At 41.7% G+C, this 19,820-nt stretch overlaps 1 protein-coding gene across 3 annotated transcripts; it reads right to left on the reverse strand.

The window, feature by feature from the left end:
- Positions 1 to 7,287: 7,287 nt before the first annotated feature.
- ZNF512 (zinc finger protein 512) lies at positions 7,288 to 19,610 on the reverse strand. 3 transcript variants are annotated; one of them, XM_081312610.1, is made up of 14 exons: positions 19,457 to 19,610; positions 17,331 to 17,449; positions 15,946 to 16,038; positions 15,641 to 15,724; positions 13,656 to 13,780; positions 12,769 to 12,855; positions 12,266 to 12,364; positions 11,870 to 12,037; positions 11,304 to 11,498; positions 10,062 to 10,163; positions 9,622 to 9,684; positions 8,727 to 8,825; positions 8,217 to 8,536; positions 7,288 to 7,560 (listed from the first exon to the last, which is right to left on the reverse strand). In XM_081312610.1, exons 2-13 carry the CDS (start codon positions 17,380 to 17,382, stop codon positions 8,249 to 8,251), a joined length of 1,455 nt encoding a protein of 484 aa, XP_081168736.1. In that variant the 5' UTR covers positions 17,383 to 17,449; positions 19,457 to 19,610; the 3' UTR covers positions 7,288 to 7,560; positions 8,217 to 8,248. The 3 variants fall into 3 exon arrangements, with proteins under 3 accessions (XP_081168736.1, XP_081168737.1, XP_081168738.1); XM_081312611.1 differs by lacking the exon at positions 7,288 to 7,560 and adding an exon at positions 7,567 to 7,775; XM_081312612.1 differs by lacking the exon at positions 7,288 to 7,560 and having other exon boundaries at positions 8,299 to 8,536; positions 10,042 to 10,163.
- Positions 19,611 to 19,820: the final 210 nt, after the last annotated feature.

Consider the following 19,820-nt stretch of genomic DNA (forward strand, 5'->3'; position numbering starts at 1 on the left):
AGGAATTTCCTGCAGAAAACAAGGAAAAGCAGGAGAATTGGGGAAAGCCAACATCACACTGAAAACCAATTTTGTTACATATTAGCTGCTTGAATTGAAACTTGGTTTTGGGTGCATATACCTTGCAGAGGAGAGTCTGAGGATATTTTAGCCTCCTTTGTATGCCTCTTGAATAAAAAGACTAAGCGTTACTGCAACTTTATGCAAAGTTAATTCAGAATGGTGTGAGTTAGTAAGCTGTAAGCTCAAGGGCTTTTTAAAAAATGTGGCTTTGGTAAGTTATTGGGCAATTTTAGATTTTGAAGGTGGACATCAAACCAAATCTAGAACCAGCAGCGGCCACTGAACATTGGTAAGAACTCATGTCTGAGTCTATAATGAAGAATAAGAGCAAAAAATATCAATTCTTTGCACTTACTGCATCCAGACTCTGGACCTACAAACCTGTTCTATGAAACCCAGAGCCTTCTAGAGAAGGATGGGCAAACCACAGTTCCAAACCACAGCTAAAGTTGCTGGTTTCTTAGCAGATAAAGATGCTCATATCCACTCTCGTTTGGAAACCAGCTGGCAGAGTCTACTGTGATGTGTGGAGCAATGTCATACAAAATTATCTGTGATTCTTTTGAACCTGAAGTGTCAGAGAAGTTCTTCTCTGGTTGGAATGTTGCCACATTCAACCTGGCTTGACCCCTGCCCTTCTTGGCTTGTCCAAGCAGGGTGTGTGTAGCTGGATTCAGGAGGCTGTTCATGCTTCTTTGAATAACATTCTTCACCTTGAAGGAGACAGTAGCACACCTCCTGAAAACCCTACATGAACTCAGCCATTCTTGACAACTTTCCACCTACAGTAATTTCCAATATCTGTTTTCTAATGAAGGTTGTGGTGTAGGTAACGGGGGAAGTGCTGCCCAGAAGGACTTGGTATGTAATCTGAAGATCATTCTGGACTCATAGTTTCTGCTGAAATAGCAGATGGAAGTTGTGGCAGGAAGGCCTGAGGACTGCATCAGTTAATAGTGGAACTGTTGAAATATTTCTACTAGAAGACCTCTTTGCCATCCCAGGGTGGGACCAACCCAGTGGGTGGGATAAAGCTGGTTCACACCACTTTGGCAGAACTGTTAGCTTTTTTTTTGTTGCCCAGGCCCAGAATGGACATCTGGAAGCAGCATCCACATAGATAACCAGTTGTTCACATATTTGAATCCCACCACTGGACCAACCACTATTAATGTGATTACTAATCATAGAAGAAACTTCTTAAAGTACTTGCTTCAAAAGAAATAAAAGAGTTAAAAGACTGATATTTCTCCTGGATAGCTGGAGGTTATTTAAAACCACCATGAGAGAGGCTTAGATAACATCATATCAGATATTAGATCGGATCAGATAAGGTTGCGAGCAAGCCCAAGAAAATGCCACAGCTCTTAATGAACAGAATAAAGGGGGAAAAGGAATGCTACCTTAAAATGTGTAATTTCCTGTTAAGAATAAATTAGAACAGAAATATAAATTAACTATAAGGGTTATCACCTGGTGGATAAAATAACTGCAATTTGCAAATGAAATATCTCTTTTGCCAGCCTACATGGAGCCAAACTCCAGCACTTTAGCAAAAAGGAAAAACAGCACTGCAATCCAAGACTGTAAATATCAAACCTGGAAGGATTATATTGATTTATCCACTACCTATTGTGACAGACAGTGCCCCTCAAATTCCTTTGCTAACTTTGCACTATTCTTTACTCTACAGTTATTGGGGCTTATGGCTTTCTTTCCAGTGGTCGGTTGCACCCTAAATATTCACATGATAATTGGGAGTCTTAAATATCCATATTTAAAAAGGTCCTGCAACATAGAGAGCCTCTTAGAAGGCCTAAACTCTACCCTCAAGAACTCCCAGAAGCAGAGAGAGAGAGGGAGGGAGGGAGGGAGGGAGGGAGGGAGGGAGGGAGGGAGAGAGAGAGAGAGAGAGAGAGAGAGAGAGAGAGAGAGAGAGAGAGAGAGAGAGAGAGAGAGAGAGAATTTTCATTCCACCTCCCAACAAATGGCTGAACAGATGGAGAAGCCAATAAAGGAGAATATTTGTAGCTTAGGGCTGTAGCTTAGGGGTCCTTGGTGGTCTCTTGAGCTTGGTTATTGTCTTGCAGGCATTTCATTACCCAAACTAGGTCACATCATCAATGCTGTGCAGTGCAGCCCTGATGATGTGACCTAGTTTGGATAATGAAACATCTACAAGAAAGCAACCAAGCTCAGAGAGCACCAAGGACCCCTCAAATGGAGAAGCTTCAAGAAGTACACAAAGCCTTGCTCCCTCGATGTTGCAAGGGCAGTAAGATTTGGCCAGGCTGAATATCTATTGTGTATGTACAGAAATGTATTGTCACCCAAATCCTCAGCTTAGCAGCAGCTGATGTAATAAGCCACACAGCTTGGAAGGATGAATTTTCAGTCTTGGCTCCTGAGTCACCAGATGGTTATGAAAGAAAGTTAGTCTTCCCTCCTCCCCCTGGCTCCACCCCCTCCCAGGCACTAAGCAACAAGAAAACACAGAAGGGATTTGTTCAGAGCTGCAAAAGAACTTTCAGGTAGGCTCCTTACAGACTTTTCGTTGAGCTTCTACCCCACCCCCACCCCCCAGCAGAACACCCCCTTCCATATCACCTCCTTCATACTAACTTTCCCCTTCATAAGCTGCTGTATGAAGCCTTCTGGCTTTTCACTCATATCTTCTTCCATCTTTAGAATCCCTTTAGTTCTGCCTGGCCCAGCTCTTCCACTGCTGCGCCTGAATCCCACAGAAATTAGAAGAGGGTTTCTGCACGGGCTTCAGCCTTAGCACGGTCGATATTGTTAGAGCGATTGCTCTTGTTCTTCCCTTTTCTTAAACTAATTAAACTAACTAGTTTAATGAAGAGAAGGGTGAGGGGTGACATGATAGCAGTGTTCCAATATCTCTGGGGCTGCCACAAAGAAGAGGGAGCCAAGCTATTCTCCAAAGCACCTGAAGGCAGGACAAGAAGCAACGGATGGAAACTAGTCAAGGAGAGAAGCAACTTAGAACTAAGGAGAAACTTCCTGACAGTTAGAACAATTAACCAGTGGAACAACCTGCCTCCAGAGGTGGTGAATGCTCCAACACTGGAAGTTTTTAAGAAGAGACTGGACAGCCATTTGTCTGAAATGGTATAGGGTTTCCTGCCTGAGTAGGGGGTTGGACTAGATGACCTCCAAGGTCCCTTCCAACATTATTATTATTATTATTACTATTACTATTACTATTACTATTAGTATCATTATCATTATTATTATTATTATTATTATTATTATTATTATTATTATTATTATTATTATTATTATTATTATTATTATTATTATTATTATTATCTGGGTTAAGGTTTTTCTCCCTGCTTTGACCTTTACATCATGTCCATCTGCTTTCCAGCCCTCCAGGCAAGGTGATGGCTCCGAAGCCCCAAAAGAAAAAGAAAGCACAGCCAGCCAGGCCCAAGCTCACAGCTTCAAGGGCCACCGCTGGGGACACCGTGGAATCCGTGCCAGACAACGCCTTGCTGCTGCCAGTACAACAGGAATATGAGAGCGTTTGCCGAAACCTGGAGGATTTGAGAGGGAGGAGGGCACAGCTGAGGGCACAATATGACTTCCTCCAGCAAGAGGCACAAGACCTCCAGAATGAGAGCCGGGAGTTTGCCGGCTACCTAGCCAAGCGAGCCCGAAGGCGCCAGGGTGTGGTGGTTTCTCTAAGTGAAGAGAACCAGGAATTGCTGCACCAAATCCAGCAACAGCACCAAGAAGTGATTGCCCATTCCCAGGAGCAAGAGGAAGCTCTGCGGGAACAGCTGCTCCAGAAGGAAGCTGAGCTGGCCCGTCTCAGCTCTGAATTGGAGGGACTGCGTGAGGTGCAAACCCTGAAACAAGAGCAGACCTCCCACATTCGGCAGCTGCAGAAGGAGTTGGCAGCTGCGCAGAAGCAGCATGTGCAGCACTTGGAGGCAGCCAAGATAAGAGCCTTGAGAGAGAAGATCGCCCAGGAACAGGAGGCAGGGCAGGAAGTGGAGGGCTTGGCTCAGCAGGTGCAACAGTTGGCCTTGCAGTGCCTTCAAGAGCACAGCCAGACAGTTTGCCAGCAGAATAAGGAGCTGAAGAAGGAGTTGCACCAGCTGGTCCAGCGAGCTCAGAAGCTGCAGGAGCATAAGCACCGATTGCAGAAACAATTGGAGCAGCTGTGGCGAGAGCACGACTGTTTGCAGGACTTGGCCTATCTGCGTGGCCGGTTGAGTGGTAGAGCTTCTGGCCTTGCGCTGCAGGAGGAGTGAAATGTAATGGCCAGAGAAACTGCATTCAGCCAAGACAATTAGGACATTTGGAACACTTAATGGAGGGACTGGCACAACATGATTAATTGGTCTGGTTTTATTTTTGGAAGGAGGAATAAAGTTTATAAACCCCTGCAGTAATCCAATTAGAAAGTGACCAAAACGTGAACTGTTAAAAGACTGATTCAATGGGCAAAGAACTTTGGTTGCAATATAATGCTTGATCAATAGGAAAAAATGTGGAGAAATGAAGTTTATGTTGAACTACAATCTGTTTCAAAATGATGCATCCTTTAGTACATAATGCCCGAGAAATGGTCAACGATGTGTGAAGAAATTTCAAATGTATGTTGGAAATGTATTTCTGAAAAGGGTACTTTCTACCATCGTTGGGGGACCTGTGACAAAACAAAGAAATATTGAGACCAAATCTTTATTTTAATTCAGAGGATTCTTAAAATAAATATAAAACTGAAACAAGAAGTCTTTTGGTTTGCTGGATAAAGGACTTGGGGAAAAAAGGAACTTTGTTATTATATATGTTGACAGCAGCAAGACTTTTATTTGCACAAAGATGGAAAGATCTATCAACTCCCACATTGATGGAGTTGAGGAGAAGGCAAAAATGACTGCTTTAATTAAAAAGAATTTATCTAGGTTTTTTTTTCCATTTGGAAACTACTTCTAGATTTTATTCTCAAAACAGAAAATAGTGAAATTTCGATTTTGAGGTTTGACTTTGTAGTTATAGAAATGGTTTGAATTAATAGAAATATAAAGCAAAAAGCTGAGGTTATAACTTTTCTTATAATAAACTGATAAAAATTAAAGTGGTTGGATCACCAACCCCATTCATGACTGCTAAGTGAAACCAGCCCCCTCATTCCTTCACTTAGGATTCTTCAACCCAAACACTGACAGTACCAAGCATCCTCCAGGCACACCAGCAGGATGAACATCTCCTACCAGGATAGCATTGAAAATATCCTCAAATTTATCCCTTCTATACAGTTGGAGGATTATTGCTTTTCATCTCCCATATGTCAGTTTACATGCAAGTATCTCAGTTTCAGAAACCTGCCCTCTAAAACAGTATCTCAGCTGCTATTAAGTCAATAAAGGAATAGAAAATGCATTGACACAGCATAGGGCAGGGGTGTCAAACTCAATTTCATTGAGGGCCGCATCAGCATTGCAGTTGCCCTCAGGGGGCCGGGTGGGTATGGCCTGGGTGGGCGTGGCCTACTGGGTGGGCGTGGCTAGAGTGCATATGGCTTACTGGGTGGGCGTGGCCAGCTCTACATCGTTCGCATCAATGGTGCCTATGGGGGCCTGGGCAGGAGTGGGACAGATCTGAGGATCTCTGGCAGAAGGAGGGTCTCTGGGCCAGGGCCAAGGCAGTGGGGGCCGTTCCCTCAGTTTCCAGGATGGCTTCGCGGGCCACATGATACCACTTCACGGGCCGGATCTGGCCTTGTGTTTGACATGTCTGGCATAGGGTGTATGGTTAGTATCAGCCCTTAGGCTTTGCAAATGTAGCATATTCATTCAGAAATCAAGTTAAGCATGTGCAGTGCTTTTTTTGTAAAAGAAAAAGGTGCCGGAACTCACACATGTCATATAACCCGCCTTGCCTACCCTACAAGGTTCCATCCAAAAAAGGTGCCGGAACTCCGTTCTGAGCGTTCTATGAGAAAAAAAGCCCTGAGCATGTGTGAATATGAGTGGGCATCAAATTCCTCTTTTCCATTATCACAGGAGTCATTTTTATGGAATTCTGCACTGATTCATGTAGCCTACATATACTAATAGATTTAATAGCTCTTTGTTTAGATCATTTAGTGTTTAACTTGTTCGTTTATGTTGTCTGATTATTCTTTTCCCGAGGCTAATAAAATTGTAATGCGAACCAATTGGGCTTGACTGAATACTTTGCCCAAGAGAATTTGTTCTACTGCATGATTACAGTTTCACATTGCCAGAGAAAGACTCGGTATACAAAGGGAAGGACAGGTTAATATATAATCCATGGAGGCCGAGGGATAAAGCTGACATAGCAGTCCTGTTGGGGACTGTTTTAAAGAAAGGGGAAAGTAATGCCAGACCTATTGAGTGGGGTTAATGCTTTCATGACATGCTGCTCTGATTTTTAATTATCCCAAACAAGGACCTTCCCAATACCCGTAATATGTTGGAACTCCTTAACTTGAGGCTAAATTGTTATCTGCAAGGGTTCCTGAATAAAAACCTCTCAAGTTACGTTGGCCTGTCAAGAGAAATAATCCCCTTGTGTACTCCCTTGGGGAGCTTTACTAGCATTACTACATATGATGTAGGACCATAGAGCTTGCCAATTATGTTTGCAGGCTGTGCTCATTATTAAGTGAAGCACTCACGTGATTGCCTCACTTCATGATCCTAATCCCTGCTTTTGCTGTTGTGGTTAAGCAACTGTGCAGGTTGTTAGGTGGAGCATGGGATGCCTCAGTGGTGGAGAAGAATCAGGAAGACCTAGTGCATCTTCCCTGTTCGCATGGGGCCTGCTCCCAAAATGGCACCCACTTTCAGGGTGGAACCACATGGCTTCCGCATAGAAAGGCCCTGGATTGGCTGCTTCCTGAAGGAGATCTATGGGGAAAATGACTGACCCGTGATAGAGGGGTGGGGAGGAGGGCATGAAACTCTATGAGGTGGGAAGAGAAAAGAGTTCCCAAAAAAGCTCCATCAATTACTCAGGAAATACTTTTGCATAATACAAGGGAACTTAACCACAAACAAGGCCAGATCAATTTGAGTTAAATGTAATCACTCACTAGATGAGTGCAGCTCATTTATGTAGATTCTCTACTCCTGTATTAAATTCATTGGAAGGAATTCTTGTTTGCTTTTTATTATATAGTAACAGTAAATTATAATTTTGACACTAAAAAAAACAACACACAACTAGAGTGATTAGTAACTTTATTTTCTATGTGATATAATATTTCATAAGCTTATGTTGCAAGTTAATCCTGTGCAAGCACCTGGCTCAATATATAACAGTATGTAAAAGATCTTGTTTTACTGCAACTAGACTGGAACACTGGAATTTCAGGAAAGTCTTCTTACTCATGCTGTTGACCAGTTCTTCTCCCAGATACTCTGCTCTCTACCTTCACTGAACTTGCAAGAGGTGAATTCAAGTCAAGAATCTCTTCTCTTTCCTGTTTCCAGGTGCCTGTGATTGAGAAACATGTCTTTAGTATTTCCAAGTGTCAAAACTGTAACTGCAATCACTTTTAACGGTCCCTTAAAAAGAAAATGTGGACTGTTGACCATGGAAAAATTTTACATCTATTCCAATTTACTTATATCTGTCTCTTAGGGTAGATGGAACATTCCCCCTTCTCCTTCCCAAGATAGCTCTCTTTCCAGCGTTAGGAACTGCAGATGCTGAAACATTTCAAAGGAAAAAAGCCTTAAGTAGTTGAAGTCAGGATTTGGGGAGCAGGGTAAACGATTGAGATCTATTGATTCCCAAGTCCTATCCCTGCTAAATTCTTATATATTATATTTGAGAACTTAATACATTTTCTCCTGTAGTGTGCAATGGAATGTCTCTGAAAAATGTGGGAAAATTTACTATTTCCAAATGGCCAGATTTCATCTGTTACAGCATTTCTCAATCATGGCAATTTAAAGAGGTATGGACTTCCAATTCCCAAAATTCCTCAGCCAGCAAAGTCCATACCTCTTAAAGTTGCCAAGTAGTAACTAGCAGGACTGTTAGTAGTTTGATTTCACTCCTCAAACCAATCCCCTCTCTCCTCTCTCCTCCTTCCCCCAGGTTTTGCTAAGTACATGCTCCCTAAGTGTAAGATGCTCCTGCTGTACCTGTCCTGCAAAGCAGAAATTCCTGCAGGAGGCTATTTCTTCGCCCTTCGGTGACTGAACTTCAAAGGGAGAGAATCCTCTTCTTCCAGGCTCCTACTTTCACAGTCTGCCATCTTAGAATGGCTGACTTTGACCTCCTGCCGTTGGTTCTGATCTGGTGCTAGCCTGGGTGATTTCTTTGGAGTGGCGTTCCGCAGCTTCTTCTTACGGCTCCGACTGGACACGTGCTTCTTGCGTTGCCTTTTTTGTTCAACTTCCTTTTGCTGCAGCTTTACCAGTTTTTCAAAGCTCTTAGTGCTGTTTGTGTTATCAAACCAGTCCTGAGGGGAAGAGGCGCAATACAAACACTGGGCGCACACTGATGACCTCGACTCATACCACAGGAAAAGGGAAAAAGTTTGAACCCTTTCCCTCTCCCACCCATGGAAAAAAAAGGCAGAAAAAAAGGCTTAAAGCCATGGAGTGTGTGCAAACGCAAACAGGTCCATGCTTTTGAGACCAGCTCCTCACCTCAGAGTGCACAGTGTTTATATGGTACTTGACCCCACTCTCGGACACAAACTCCTTCTCACAAAGCAAGCACTTGTACTTCCCAGCCACAAACTCACCCTGTAATTGAGGAAAGACAAAAATCATTAGCATTCCTAGCAATGACAGTGAACAATAAGGAAAAGAAGTGAGACTGGGCAAGAGGTTTTATTCTGGTGAATTCTGTAATATTGTGGCTTTCCTCTGGATCATGTTGATCATATTTAAAACATGATAAACCTTTCCCTATTCATGAAAAAAGGGACGCGGTGGCTCAGTGGGTTAGGACGCTGAGCTTGTCGATCAGATGGTCGGCAGTTTGGCGGGTCGAATCACGAGTGCCGCGTAACAGAGTGAGCGCCTGTTACTCGTCCCAGCTTCTGCCAACCTAGCAGTTCGAAAGCATGTAAAAATGCAAGTAGAAAAATAGGGACCACTACAGTGGGAAGGTAACAGTGTTCCGTGCGCCTTTGGCGTCTAGTGACCACAGAGACGTCCTCGGACAAGCGCTGGCTCTTCGGCTTTGAAACGGAGATGAGCACTGGCCCCTAGAGTTGGAAACGACTAGCATGCGTGTGCAAGGGAACCTTTACCTTTTTATTCATGAAAAGGCCAGAGTGAAATGGCCTGGAGGAAAAATAAAATGATCTTTCTGTCCTCAAAGGTAATATTTCCCACAAACTAAGTGAGGGAGCTATACTGATATCACTTAAGCGGGCAAAGTCTCACATACAAAATATGAATCTTTTGGAGAGGACAGATCTGGCAGAAAATACATTGGAACTGACTGTATGCCTGGTTTTCCCCTGGTTCTGCCTAGGACTTTTCTTGGCAACAGTGGAGAAGGCCTCCATACAGCTTGTCTACTGATACATACCAGGGTGCAATTGCCCAGATGGGCCTTAAGACCAGAGATGCTGCTGTAGACACACTCACAACCCTTGAGAGAAACAAAACAGAAATAAGGTCACTATGTAAAGACTGAGCGACCTAGGCTGATAACTATGAGGAAAAAGGATTTCACACAAGCTATAACGATCATTAATTAGTTGGTGTGCTTATGGAGAGAGGCTTTCCTTTGTGCCTGTAAAGGATACATGACAGAAAGTAATAAAAGGTTCACAGATCTGCAGGTTTTCCACAGATGTTTCTTATGTATTGGGCCAGTTTGGAAATAGAATAAAACTGTTCCATCGGATCAATTAATCACGACTACATTTCTAATGACATTGCCATGAGAAAAAATAATAGTTTCAACTGCAAACCATACTTTCCTGCTCACCAAATTCAATCTTACCTGGCAGGGGCTATGGTTACCTGGTTGGGGCAATGGACCCGTCTGTATGTCTTTATTTCTGACCTCCACTTGCACAGAACCTCCTGGCTCACAGCAGGCATCCCCGGCCGAGTATATTTCAGCTGAGACAGGAGAACAGAACAAAAGCAAAAACTAGAGTTCAGGAGCTGATGCTGTCATCTCTGTACAGTCTTTGTACATGAAGCTGCCCTTTCTACCTACTGTGTTCAAGTCAATCATCCCCTCTTAAAGAGCTTTGATGTCAGGCAAGATCAATGCCTAATCGAGCTGACAGCATACATTCAGGCAGATGAATTTCAATTTGCCATACCATATCCCAGCAACTATGCCTATTAGGGTTAGGAGTTAGGACTTAGGGTTTTAAAAATCTAACATAAAAGATAGAAACTGTTAGCAAGGCTATAGCCAACTGGAATGGGTTATTTATTACATTTCAAGATGCCCAATTTCTAAAAAGACTCTAAGTAGTTTACAATTCTAAAAAAACACTACATTTTAAAAAAAAATCATGAGTCCCAAGACAAAACCACACTAAGAACTAACAACTTCCTCAAGAAAAGGGACAGACAAATGCTAGTCACCAAAGTCTTGGGAACGATGCACAAAATCCTTCCAGTGATAAATTCTAACCATAAACATCACCCCAAATAGTCTTGCATACCCCATAGAAAGAATGGAAAATGTTACTTCGAGTCATAGAAGAGCTGCTTTTGTACATATAATTTAAACAAAGCCTGACTTGCACTAACTCTGTGTGATTTAATAGTTTAACAATCTTCTATTTAGTTCAGGTCTAATTCCCGAGGATTTGATAGCAAATCTATAGTGTCCCTTTGCTTCTCTCCATGTGTGCAACATTCCAAGAAAGATGCAAATAAATCAGCTTGGATACTCAGTTATGAACAAAGATTTAGGATTATTTCATAAGGTAATCTCAAAAACAGGGCAAATTATATTTCAAGAACTGCAAATGTCCCTCTCATCCTGGAATGGCCCAATCACTGTCTGAAGGAATAAGGAAAAGCAGCTCTTCCCAGAACTTTGTACAGTCATAGCCTGCAATAGAACTGTTGCCATGGATGCTCCACTGACCTGAAGTTACAAAACTGCAATAAAACGATGTGCCCCAAGCACCGGTTTGCTCCTCTCAAGCAGTTAAGAATTTTTACTTGTGGTCTTTCATTTCTTAGCTACACAGACCTTGGACGTATTCCTCTTTATAGAACATGCAAATCTTGTACCTTCCGATCATCAGGAACAAGATCCTGCAAGACTTTCCTCTTTGGCCACTCCTTTACAAGTTCTTCATTGGCCAATTCATGCAGGTAGTAGGCAGCCACCTTAGCAGACTTCCTCTGGATTCTACCTATGCTGTTTGATTCCATGCTTGAGTCCTTCATATGGGTTGGCCTGCTGTCTTCGTGGAGAAATGACACCTGACAAGAAAAGCCAATCGTTTACACTATTCAAAGACCTGGGAAGAGAGTTGAATGATAAGAACTGAATCTTATTATTGAGTCAGAAATACTATGACACAACAACATTTCTGAATACTATCGTGGTCCTCGGCTTTTTCCTCCCCACTCCACAATTATCTTTCTTTCTTTCTTTCTTTCTTTAATTACATTTATATCCCGCCCTTCTCCGAAGACTCAGGGCGGCTTACAAGCTTCTGGGGGTGGTGTGAAGACTTGAAATCCTTGTGATGACTTGTCAAGGTGAAGAAATCCAGACACAGATTAAAAGGCGCTCAGAAGCTTATCAGTTCCCCCCCATTCTCCCCAGTTTCACTACCCAAAGAACTCACAGGTCCATGCTCAGACTTCAAGTGGTAAACAAGGCCTGCCTTGGACCGATATGCTTTATTGCAGTGATGGCATTTTAAAGCCATCTTCTCCAGTTCGGCAGCTGCTTTTCCACATTTCTGTGTATGGTAGAGATACCCCATTATGCTGGTGAAGCTGCCTGTACATCCCTGTAGAAGAAGGCAGAGAAAAACAGTGGTCAGTTCCTGAGTCAAGAGAGAGAGGAAAAAAACCAGGTGCATAAATTTTCCCCCACCTATGGACAGAAATCTGGAAGACAAGTCTAATCCACTGGCCCACCACTCCCCTCAAGAACAGGCAAAGATAATCTTCTTAGGACTTGGGAAAGTCCATTTGAGCTGTAAAGATGTCCCTCAGCCTTAGTAGCCAAAGCTCACCTCTCTTGTGCACTTGAGCTTGCCCATGCGCTTCAGGACTCTCCGCAAACATTCACGCTCACTCTGCTTATCTAACTGGCCGGCTTCCTTCCTAATTGGCTGCATAAAAGCAGAGAAGGGGAAAATTAATCTAAGGCTATCATTTACAGCAAACCAAAGGAAGTTTACTTACAAAGAAAAAACAAGGTAGGCAATGAAAGATGAAAATCTTGCAAGTCAGTCAGGAGGACCTTGGATCTTAGTCCATTCTCCCAACTGGGCTACATGAGAAATTTCTTGGTTTTCAGAACTGCTGAGGCATGTGACCTGACAGGGGTTTCTGAACAAAGTACTGAGCTATTATTTTAGCAATGCAACAAACTGTTGTTGGGGGGTTGGGGGTGGGTGGGTGTCACACCCATTTTCCAAGTGCTGGGTAGCATAAATGTTCAAGTTGACTATCTTAGTAGCCCAAAGGTCCTTCCTAGAAAAGACTTTTTATACATATATTCTTTGCACCATACCAGGCTGTTGTGATCTGCCATGATGTGATACTTCATTCCTGCAAGAGACCGCAATTGTTTCCCACAGTGCTGACATGTGAACATCTCCTAGGAATAGAAAGTGTTAAGACAGCTGAGAGTTTAAGCTGCAATAATTATGTGCTATCCTACCTCTCCCTCCATTCAATGGTACTGAACGATGTCCAATCTTAGCATTATAGAATATCTTCATTCTATATAATTTAGAGGAGCTTCACCTAAAACACCTTTCTTGCACACATGTATACATTTCAGAATATGGATTTTGAACTTAAAGGCAAATGCAATTCAATAAAGAAACAATACATAAAGGGGAAAAGTCCCAGTATTACAATTGCATTGTTGAATCTGAACTAATAATGACTTACCAGGGAATATTCATTCAACATACATTAACAATAAAATGTAATTTCACTTTGGAGAACCAAATTTTAAAATAAAGCTGAAAACTAATATCTTTAGACATGTTTATCATGCTATTGCACTTTTTTACATTGTGCAGTTATGGTAAAAAGAAGGTGAAAACTGGAAATAAGCAATCGAAATGATAAACTTTTGGATCTCTTCTGCATGAAGAAATACATATTTGGTATTTTTTAGTTCAAAAAAAAATCAATAAAGAGGGAGGAGCCCACCCGAAAAACATAGAAAGCTAGAATTCTAATGTATTATCTCATCCTGACCATTTTCATTATACGTAAGCCATTGTACACTAACCAGAACTTCAAAAGACAAAGGAAACATGGTTTGGGATGTGTTAGGGAAATAACCGTCTGATCACCCAGACTAAAGATGAAATGTTGGAACAGCTGGACCTTTTTTTGATGGCATAACAGAATTCCTAAGGATTGTATTTCCCATCTCCTCACCTGGTGGCAATTTGCCATATGCTTTTTCAATCCTTCCACTGTCTTCCTCACTACAGATCGGCAGATTGGGCAAGATACACGGCCCTTGTCCAGAATCTCCAAGTACCACTGCTCTTCTAAGCTTCCTGCCAGAGCACAGGATGGTGATGATTCAACATTTTAATCTTCTTTGTAGGTAACCCAACTGGGCTTTCCTTTTAAAGAGCAACAAGGTCAGAACAGAACCACCAAAATGGCAGGGTTAAAGCACCTCCATCACAATAAAAATGGTCAGGGGCAGTTTAGTTTAGAGAAGTGGCAAGTAAAGAGGGGAATATGAATACAAAATCAGGCATGGTGCAGTAGGCTGGGAGATCTAGGACAAGCAAAGGAAGCATGTGTTCATTATGCTTGAATGGGCTACTTCCTGGTTTAGAAGCAGAGTACTTCTACATTCCAGCCACTGCAAAGGAACAAAGTTCATGTCCTGCTTATGGAAGCAGAGCCAATGAATTTCAAATGATCTCGGCAGTGATTCTAGATCAAACCTTGATGAATTCAGGATCCAACTTACAGCATTAATAGAGAGCCAGTTGTGTCAAATAATTTCCAGCAAAAGACAACCCAGTATCTCCCAATGTGTTCCTCTATCAAACAAGAATTTGGTAAAGAATTTGATTGAGAATTACCATAGACAAATTTGGTAAAGCATTACTGGACTTGATATGTCTTTTGTCAGCTACAAGATGATTAGGCTATTGTCTCGGAAAGATTTAGGCTGCAATTTGACATGCATAGGAATGAGTTCTAATGAACATTAGAGAAAATTTGTATTGGTTCCATATGTGTCTAGAACACCTTGCTTTCCAAAATAAAATTGTTTTGCAATTTTCTGCAAAAATAGCTTTGCCTGAAAATGTCCCAAAGGTGTTTTTTTTCTTCAAATGACTTTCTTGCTTTTTCTTGAAGATGTTTTGCTTCTCCGAGAAGCTTCTTCAGTTCTAACTGGGAAAGGAAGGTTTTATACTCTTTTCAGTCAGCCAGTTGTTAACATTATGAGAGTCATTAAAATCACCTGGGGGTTAATCTATGTTTTCAGAGTACCTGATTCAGAGTGCAAATGAGTATGGAACCATCTTGGGACTGCTGAAAGGACTGCATTGTAAACAGGAGATTTTGTTTCCCCAATGTACAAGTCTGCACATGCCTCACTGCATTACACTGCATATACAGCAGCACTGCACTATTTGTGCCTGGGTGTTTTGTCTTTGGAGTGGGCAAGCTCTTTTCTTGTAGCAGAAGGAAAAAAGAGAAAGAACAAAAACACATCAATGAAGCACTCAAAACTTGCGGATATCCCAACTGGGCCTTTGTCAAATCCACAAAAAGATCCGGTAGGAGCAACTTTCACCACAGACAGAGAAGAGAAGCAACTTTGTCATTCTATTCCATTGAAGTAGCATCATAAATCCTTCCCCACAGCTTGGAGGAGAAATGAAATGAAATGTCTTCAAGGAAAATCAAAGAAGTCCAGCTGCTGTTTGAAAAAAGCACCTTTGGTATAACCATTTATTTATTTATTAAATTTTTATACCGCCCTTCTCCCGAAGGACTCAGGGCAGTGTACAGGGCAATAAATATCAAAATATAATACAAATATAATACAAATACAATACAAAAAACCATGACCTGGATGACTGAGAATCTCCACAGACCTTTGCCTGGAAAGAACTAGGTAGGATTCTCTTCTTATATCTTTATGTAGGTATCTCTAGTACTGCATTTGTATAGACAGTATTACTAAGCCTTTGGTAGTATAGTTATCCTTTTTTGGCTGCATATATAAGTGCCAAGTCTCCTTTTTCAATTCTACTGGGAAGTGGAAAGGTGTATGACCCCCTTTCCAATAATATTAAGTCCTAAACTGTGATAGTTCTTAATTGTTATTCCTACAATACTCATATATTCTTCCTTACAAGGACTTTATATGGGATTCTGCATCTTACCTGCTACATATGCTGATGGTTCTGGCTTTCTAGAGCACTTTGGGGACTTCAAATTAGGTTGTTTTCCCACTGACTGTCTTTTTCCTGGGAGAAAGGCAAGCAAATGTGAGATTTTTCTTTTATATCTGGGGGAAAAAACTCACTTAAATACTGAAAATCCTCAAATTGGCATTAGGGAAAGATAGAAGAAAAAGCAAGAGTATCAGTCCACTGATTGGATCAGCTGGAAGCCATCAAAGGAAACAAATATATAGGGGTCACCTAATCTATGCCAAGCAGAGAATTGGGAATACTATTCTACTCACCAGAAACTTTTTGCTTCTTTTTGGGAAGTTGCCTGTAGTCTTCTTCATCATCTTGTTCCATCCTATGCTTTGACTTGGAGTGGGAATCTCCAGCTTGGGAGAGATACCAAGATACCTTTTTTATATTTACAGATTTAAAAAAGCAAATATAGGCTCAAGACATATGCAACTATAGCCTGAATGATTTTGTGCATCTGTGCACCTTCAGGCCAATGTTGACTTTTGGTGACTTCTTGGATCTAATCCCTACAACTTTTTAGAAGTGTCCGCTTCCTTCTTTGCCATAGCTAAGAGAAAATAACTAGCCCAAAATCACCTACGTGACATCATGCCCAAGATGGGCATACAATTTACAGAATTAATCTTAACCTTAACCATTATATCAAACCAACTCTCCTAATAAAAACATTAATCAAATAATATTTACATTTTGTAGTTGTTTACCTAGTCTCTCTTAAGATTAAATTTAACACAAAATAAGACTAATTACAAAGTGGCTATGCAAAATGTCAAAAAGAAGCAATCTTATTATTTGAACCCATGATTTCAAGTATGAGTCAATTAGTTAGCCAGCTAAAGCATCCATCACTGCAGTTACATTGTAAATAAAACTAGACTATTTTCTTTTGGAGGAGATCAACCCTGACTGCTCTTTAGAAGGCCAGATCCTGAAGCTAAAACTCAAATACTTTGGCCACCTAATGAGGAGGAAGGACTCACTGGAGAAGAGCCTAATGCTGGGAAAGATTGAGGGCAATAGAAGAAGGGGACGACAGAGAATGAGGTGGCTGGATGGAGTCACTGAAGCAGTAGGCGTGAGCTTAACTGGACTCCAGAAGATGGTAGAGGACAGGAAGGCCTGGAGGAACATTGTCCATAGGGTCGCGATGGGTCGGACACGACTTCGCAACTAACAACATTTTCTTTTGCTTCCTTTTCTTTTCCCTTTTATAATCAAACTCTGACACATTCTTAGATTTAAATATAATTTAAGTTTAAAATTACTAAATTAAAAAGAAGCAAAGTGACAAAATCGGTAATTTACACTCACAGAGAAAGGACAGTATCTATTTCTACCTGGAACTGCTATAGATGAACATGATTTTAACAAATCATTACAAACTCACAACTCTCTAATCAAGAGAGAGCAAGAAAATATGATATATTCCAAATTCTTTCTAAGGAGAGAGACACTGAATATATTTGTCACATGATTATTATTCATTCACTTATGGTTCTAATTTACCACCAGATTTCCCCAAACATTCCCAATTGTTTACAATATATCCAATAAAAACATAAAAATAGTACACGTTATACATAAATAAAATCTGTAAGTTCCATTATGCTCACACTATGAAGTTTTTTCCAAAACTCATCTATACCTTTCTTCTCCTCTTCCATAACAGCCTTGGCAGAAGGCTTCATCCCTTTCATCTCAAATCAGTACCTGGCCCATGAATGGCTCCATGATGTCCAAGGACTGTCCTTCTACTTGTTAGCTCTGAGAAGAGGAGAAAGCATCACTATTCATGGAGTACCTCATGAACCCCCTTATAAATCTAGCAAATGCGTTTGCACATACTAAGCTTCATTACTTTTAATATTGGTCTGCTTTTTCTGTGTTCTACTGAGTAAGCGAACTAAGTCCATGTGGTCAACATGTGGTTCAATATATCATCAAAGATCAGAAAATGGTTTAGTTCAATGACCTGCAAAGCACTGCAGCAAAAGTGTCAAAACAACTTCAGGTGATAATCAGTATGTTTATTATTGGAAATGGCATATAAGCAGAAATTATAAGTAGAGAAGTTCAGTTCTTCAGTCCTTTATTGAGTTCCTTGGTGACTTCAAAAAACCTTTCCAGAGCGCCCCCCCCCCAATGAAACAATTCAATTCTAACTAAGTAGAACCTTGAATTGGAGTTGAAATTAAATAAATGCACTTTCTTCAGAACTGATACCTATTGTAATCCTTGAACTGAAGAGAGGCCTTCTAACCTCTATTCAATCCCCTATTCAATATGCATAAATCATCTAGTTACATGTAGATTTAAAATGTTACTCTTTTACAGATTTTAACAACGTATTTTACTGGCAATTTTGGAAGGGCATGGAACTTGAGTTTTGTAGCCATAAACTGATTGATTTCATTAACTATGCTTTTTCTAAATTTTTACTATACAAAGGCATGTAACTATTGGTTATCTTAAGTTTTAATTATTTTTCAACTGGCTACATGTTGTGCACCTTGCTGAAAGGCAAGCTATGAAAATTATGAATGGAGGAAGGTTGACTCAGACTTCCATCCTTCCAAGGTAGGTAAAATGAAGATTCAAATTGTTGGGGGGGCAATGTTTCTCAACCTTGGCAGCTTGAAAATGGTTGGCGGGGGAATTCTGGGAATTGAAGTCCACCCATCTTCAAACTGCCGAGGTTGAGAAACACTGCTCTATGCATATTACCTAAAATTTTGAGAGCTATATGCCATAGAAGAACCACTTTAATGCACTGGTTAATGCATCAGGATGGAAATGGGAAGATCATGAATTTTAATTCCACTTCAGATACAAAGCCATCCGAGAAACCTTGGGTCAGTCACAGGTAGTCCTTGACTTACAAACACAATGGAGGCCAAAAATTATGTTGTTAAGTGAGACATTTGTTAAGGGATTTTTGCCCCATTTTATCACCTTTCTTGCCACAGTTGTTTCGTGAATCATCGCAGTTCATAAGTTAGTAACCTGGTTGTTAAGTGAACTTGGCTTCCCATTGACTTTGCTTGTCAGAAGGTCACAAAAGGTGATCACATGACCGTGGCGCACAGCAACTGCCATAAATATGAGCCAGTTGCCAAGCATCTGAATGTTGATCACTTGACCATGGGGATGCTACAAAAGTCGCAACTGTGAAAAACGGCCATAAGTCACATTTTTTTTCAGTGCCGTTGTAACTTTGAATGGTCACTAAGTGAACTGTTGTAAGTCGAGGACTACCTGTAATCGCAAACCACTTCCGAAAAACCTTGCCAAAAAAAACTGCAGTTCAGGCGGACCCCAGGAATCAAAAACCGACCCGAAGGCACAAAATAATGCAGTAAATAATAATGCGTTATAATAACCAGGGGTCGGCAACCTTGGCTCTTTTATGACTCGCGGACTTCAACTCCCAGAATTCCTGAGCCAGCATAGCTGGCTCAGGAATTCTGGGAGTTGAAGTCCGCGAGTCATAAAAGAGCCAAGGTTGCCGACCCCTGCTGCCGAAATTCCACAGTAACAATTTAACAATCAGGTAAATTAGGGGAAACGTACAAATGTGAGTCGGTCCTAACAAAAGAGAGGAAACAGGCGAGAGCCGACGGTTCCCAGGGCAGAACGAGTGGGCGGCCGGCTAAAGTACGCAATCTTCGCTCCTCTCTGGCCAACGGCCACGAGCCTGGCTTCCTAACGGACCCTCGGGAGGGAACGGCAGAGCTCCGACCTCCATCCCGGCAGACGGCCGTAATGACTCACCTTTGCGACAGGTTATTTTCCTGCGCAGCGGTCCGGCGCGGTGTCCCGAGATCAAGGAAACGTAAAGGAGGAAGTCCCGTAAACAGCACCCAGCCGAGCAGCTCTCGCCTTCGAGCCTCAGAGGAAGCGGAAAGAGGAGCGGCGATTGTTTCCCCTTCCTGGTTGCCTAGGTGACGCAAAGTGTGTCACAACGCAGAGGCCCAGTTGGGGCCTCCCCTTCCCCATTCTCGCTACCCGCTGAGAACATAATTTCCTGCCGCCGCGGCCTTTCCTTAGAATTGGAAATCTTAGAATTAGAACACCCCTCCCCGGCCACCCGTGACGATATAGTACATTATAATGGCCGATTGGTCCAGTCTAACTA

This window comes from Vipera berus, assembly GCF_964194415.1.
Source record: "Vipera berus genome assembly, chromosome: 1".
Taxonomy (NCBI): Eukaryota; Metazoa; Chordata; class Lepidosauria; order Squamata; family Viperidae; genus Vipera; species Vipera berus.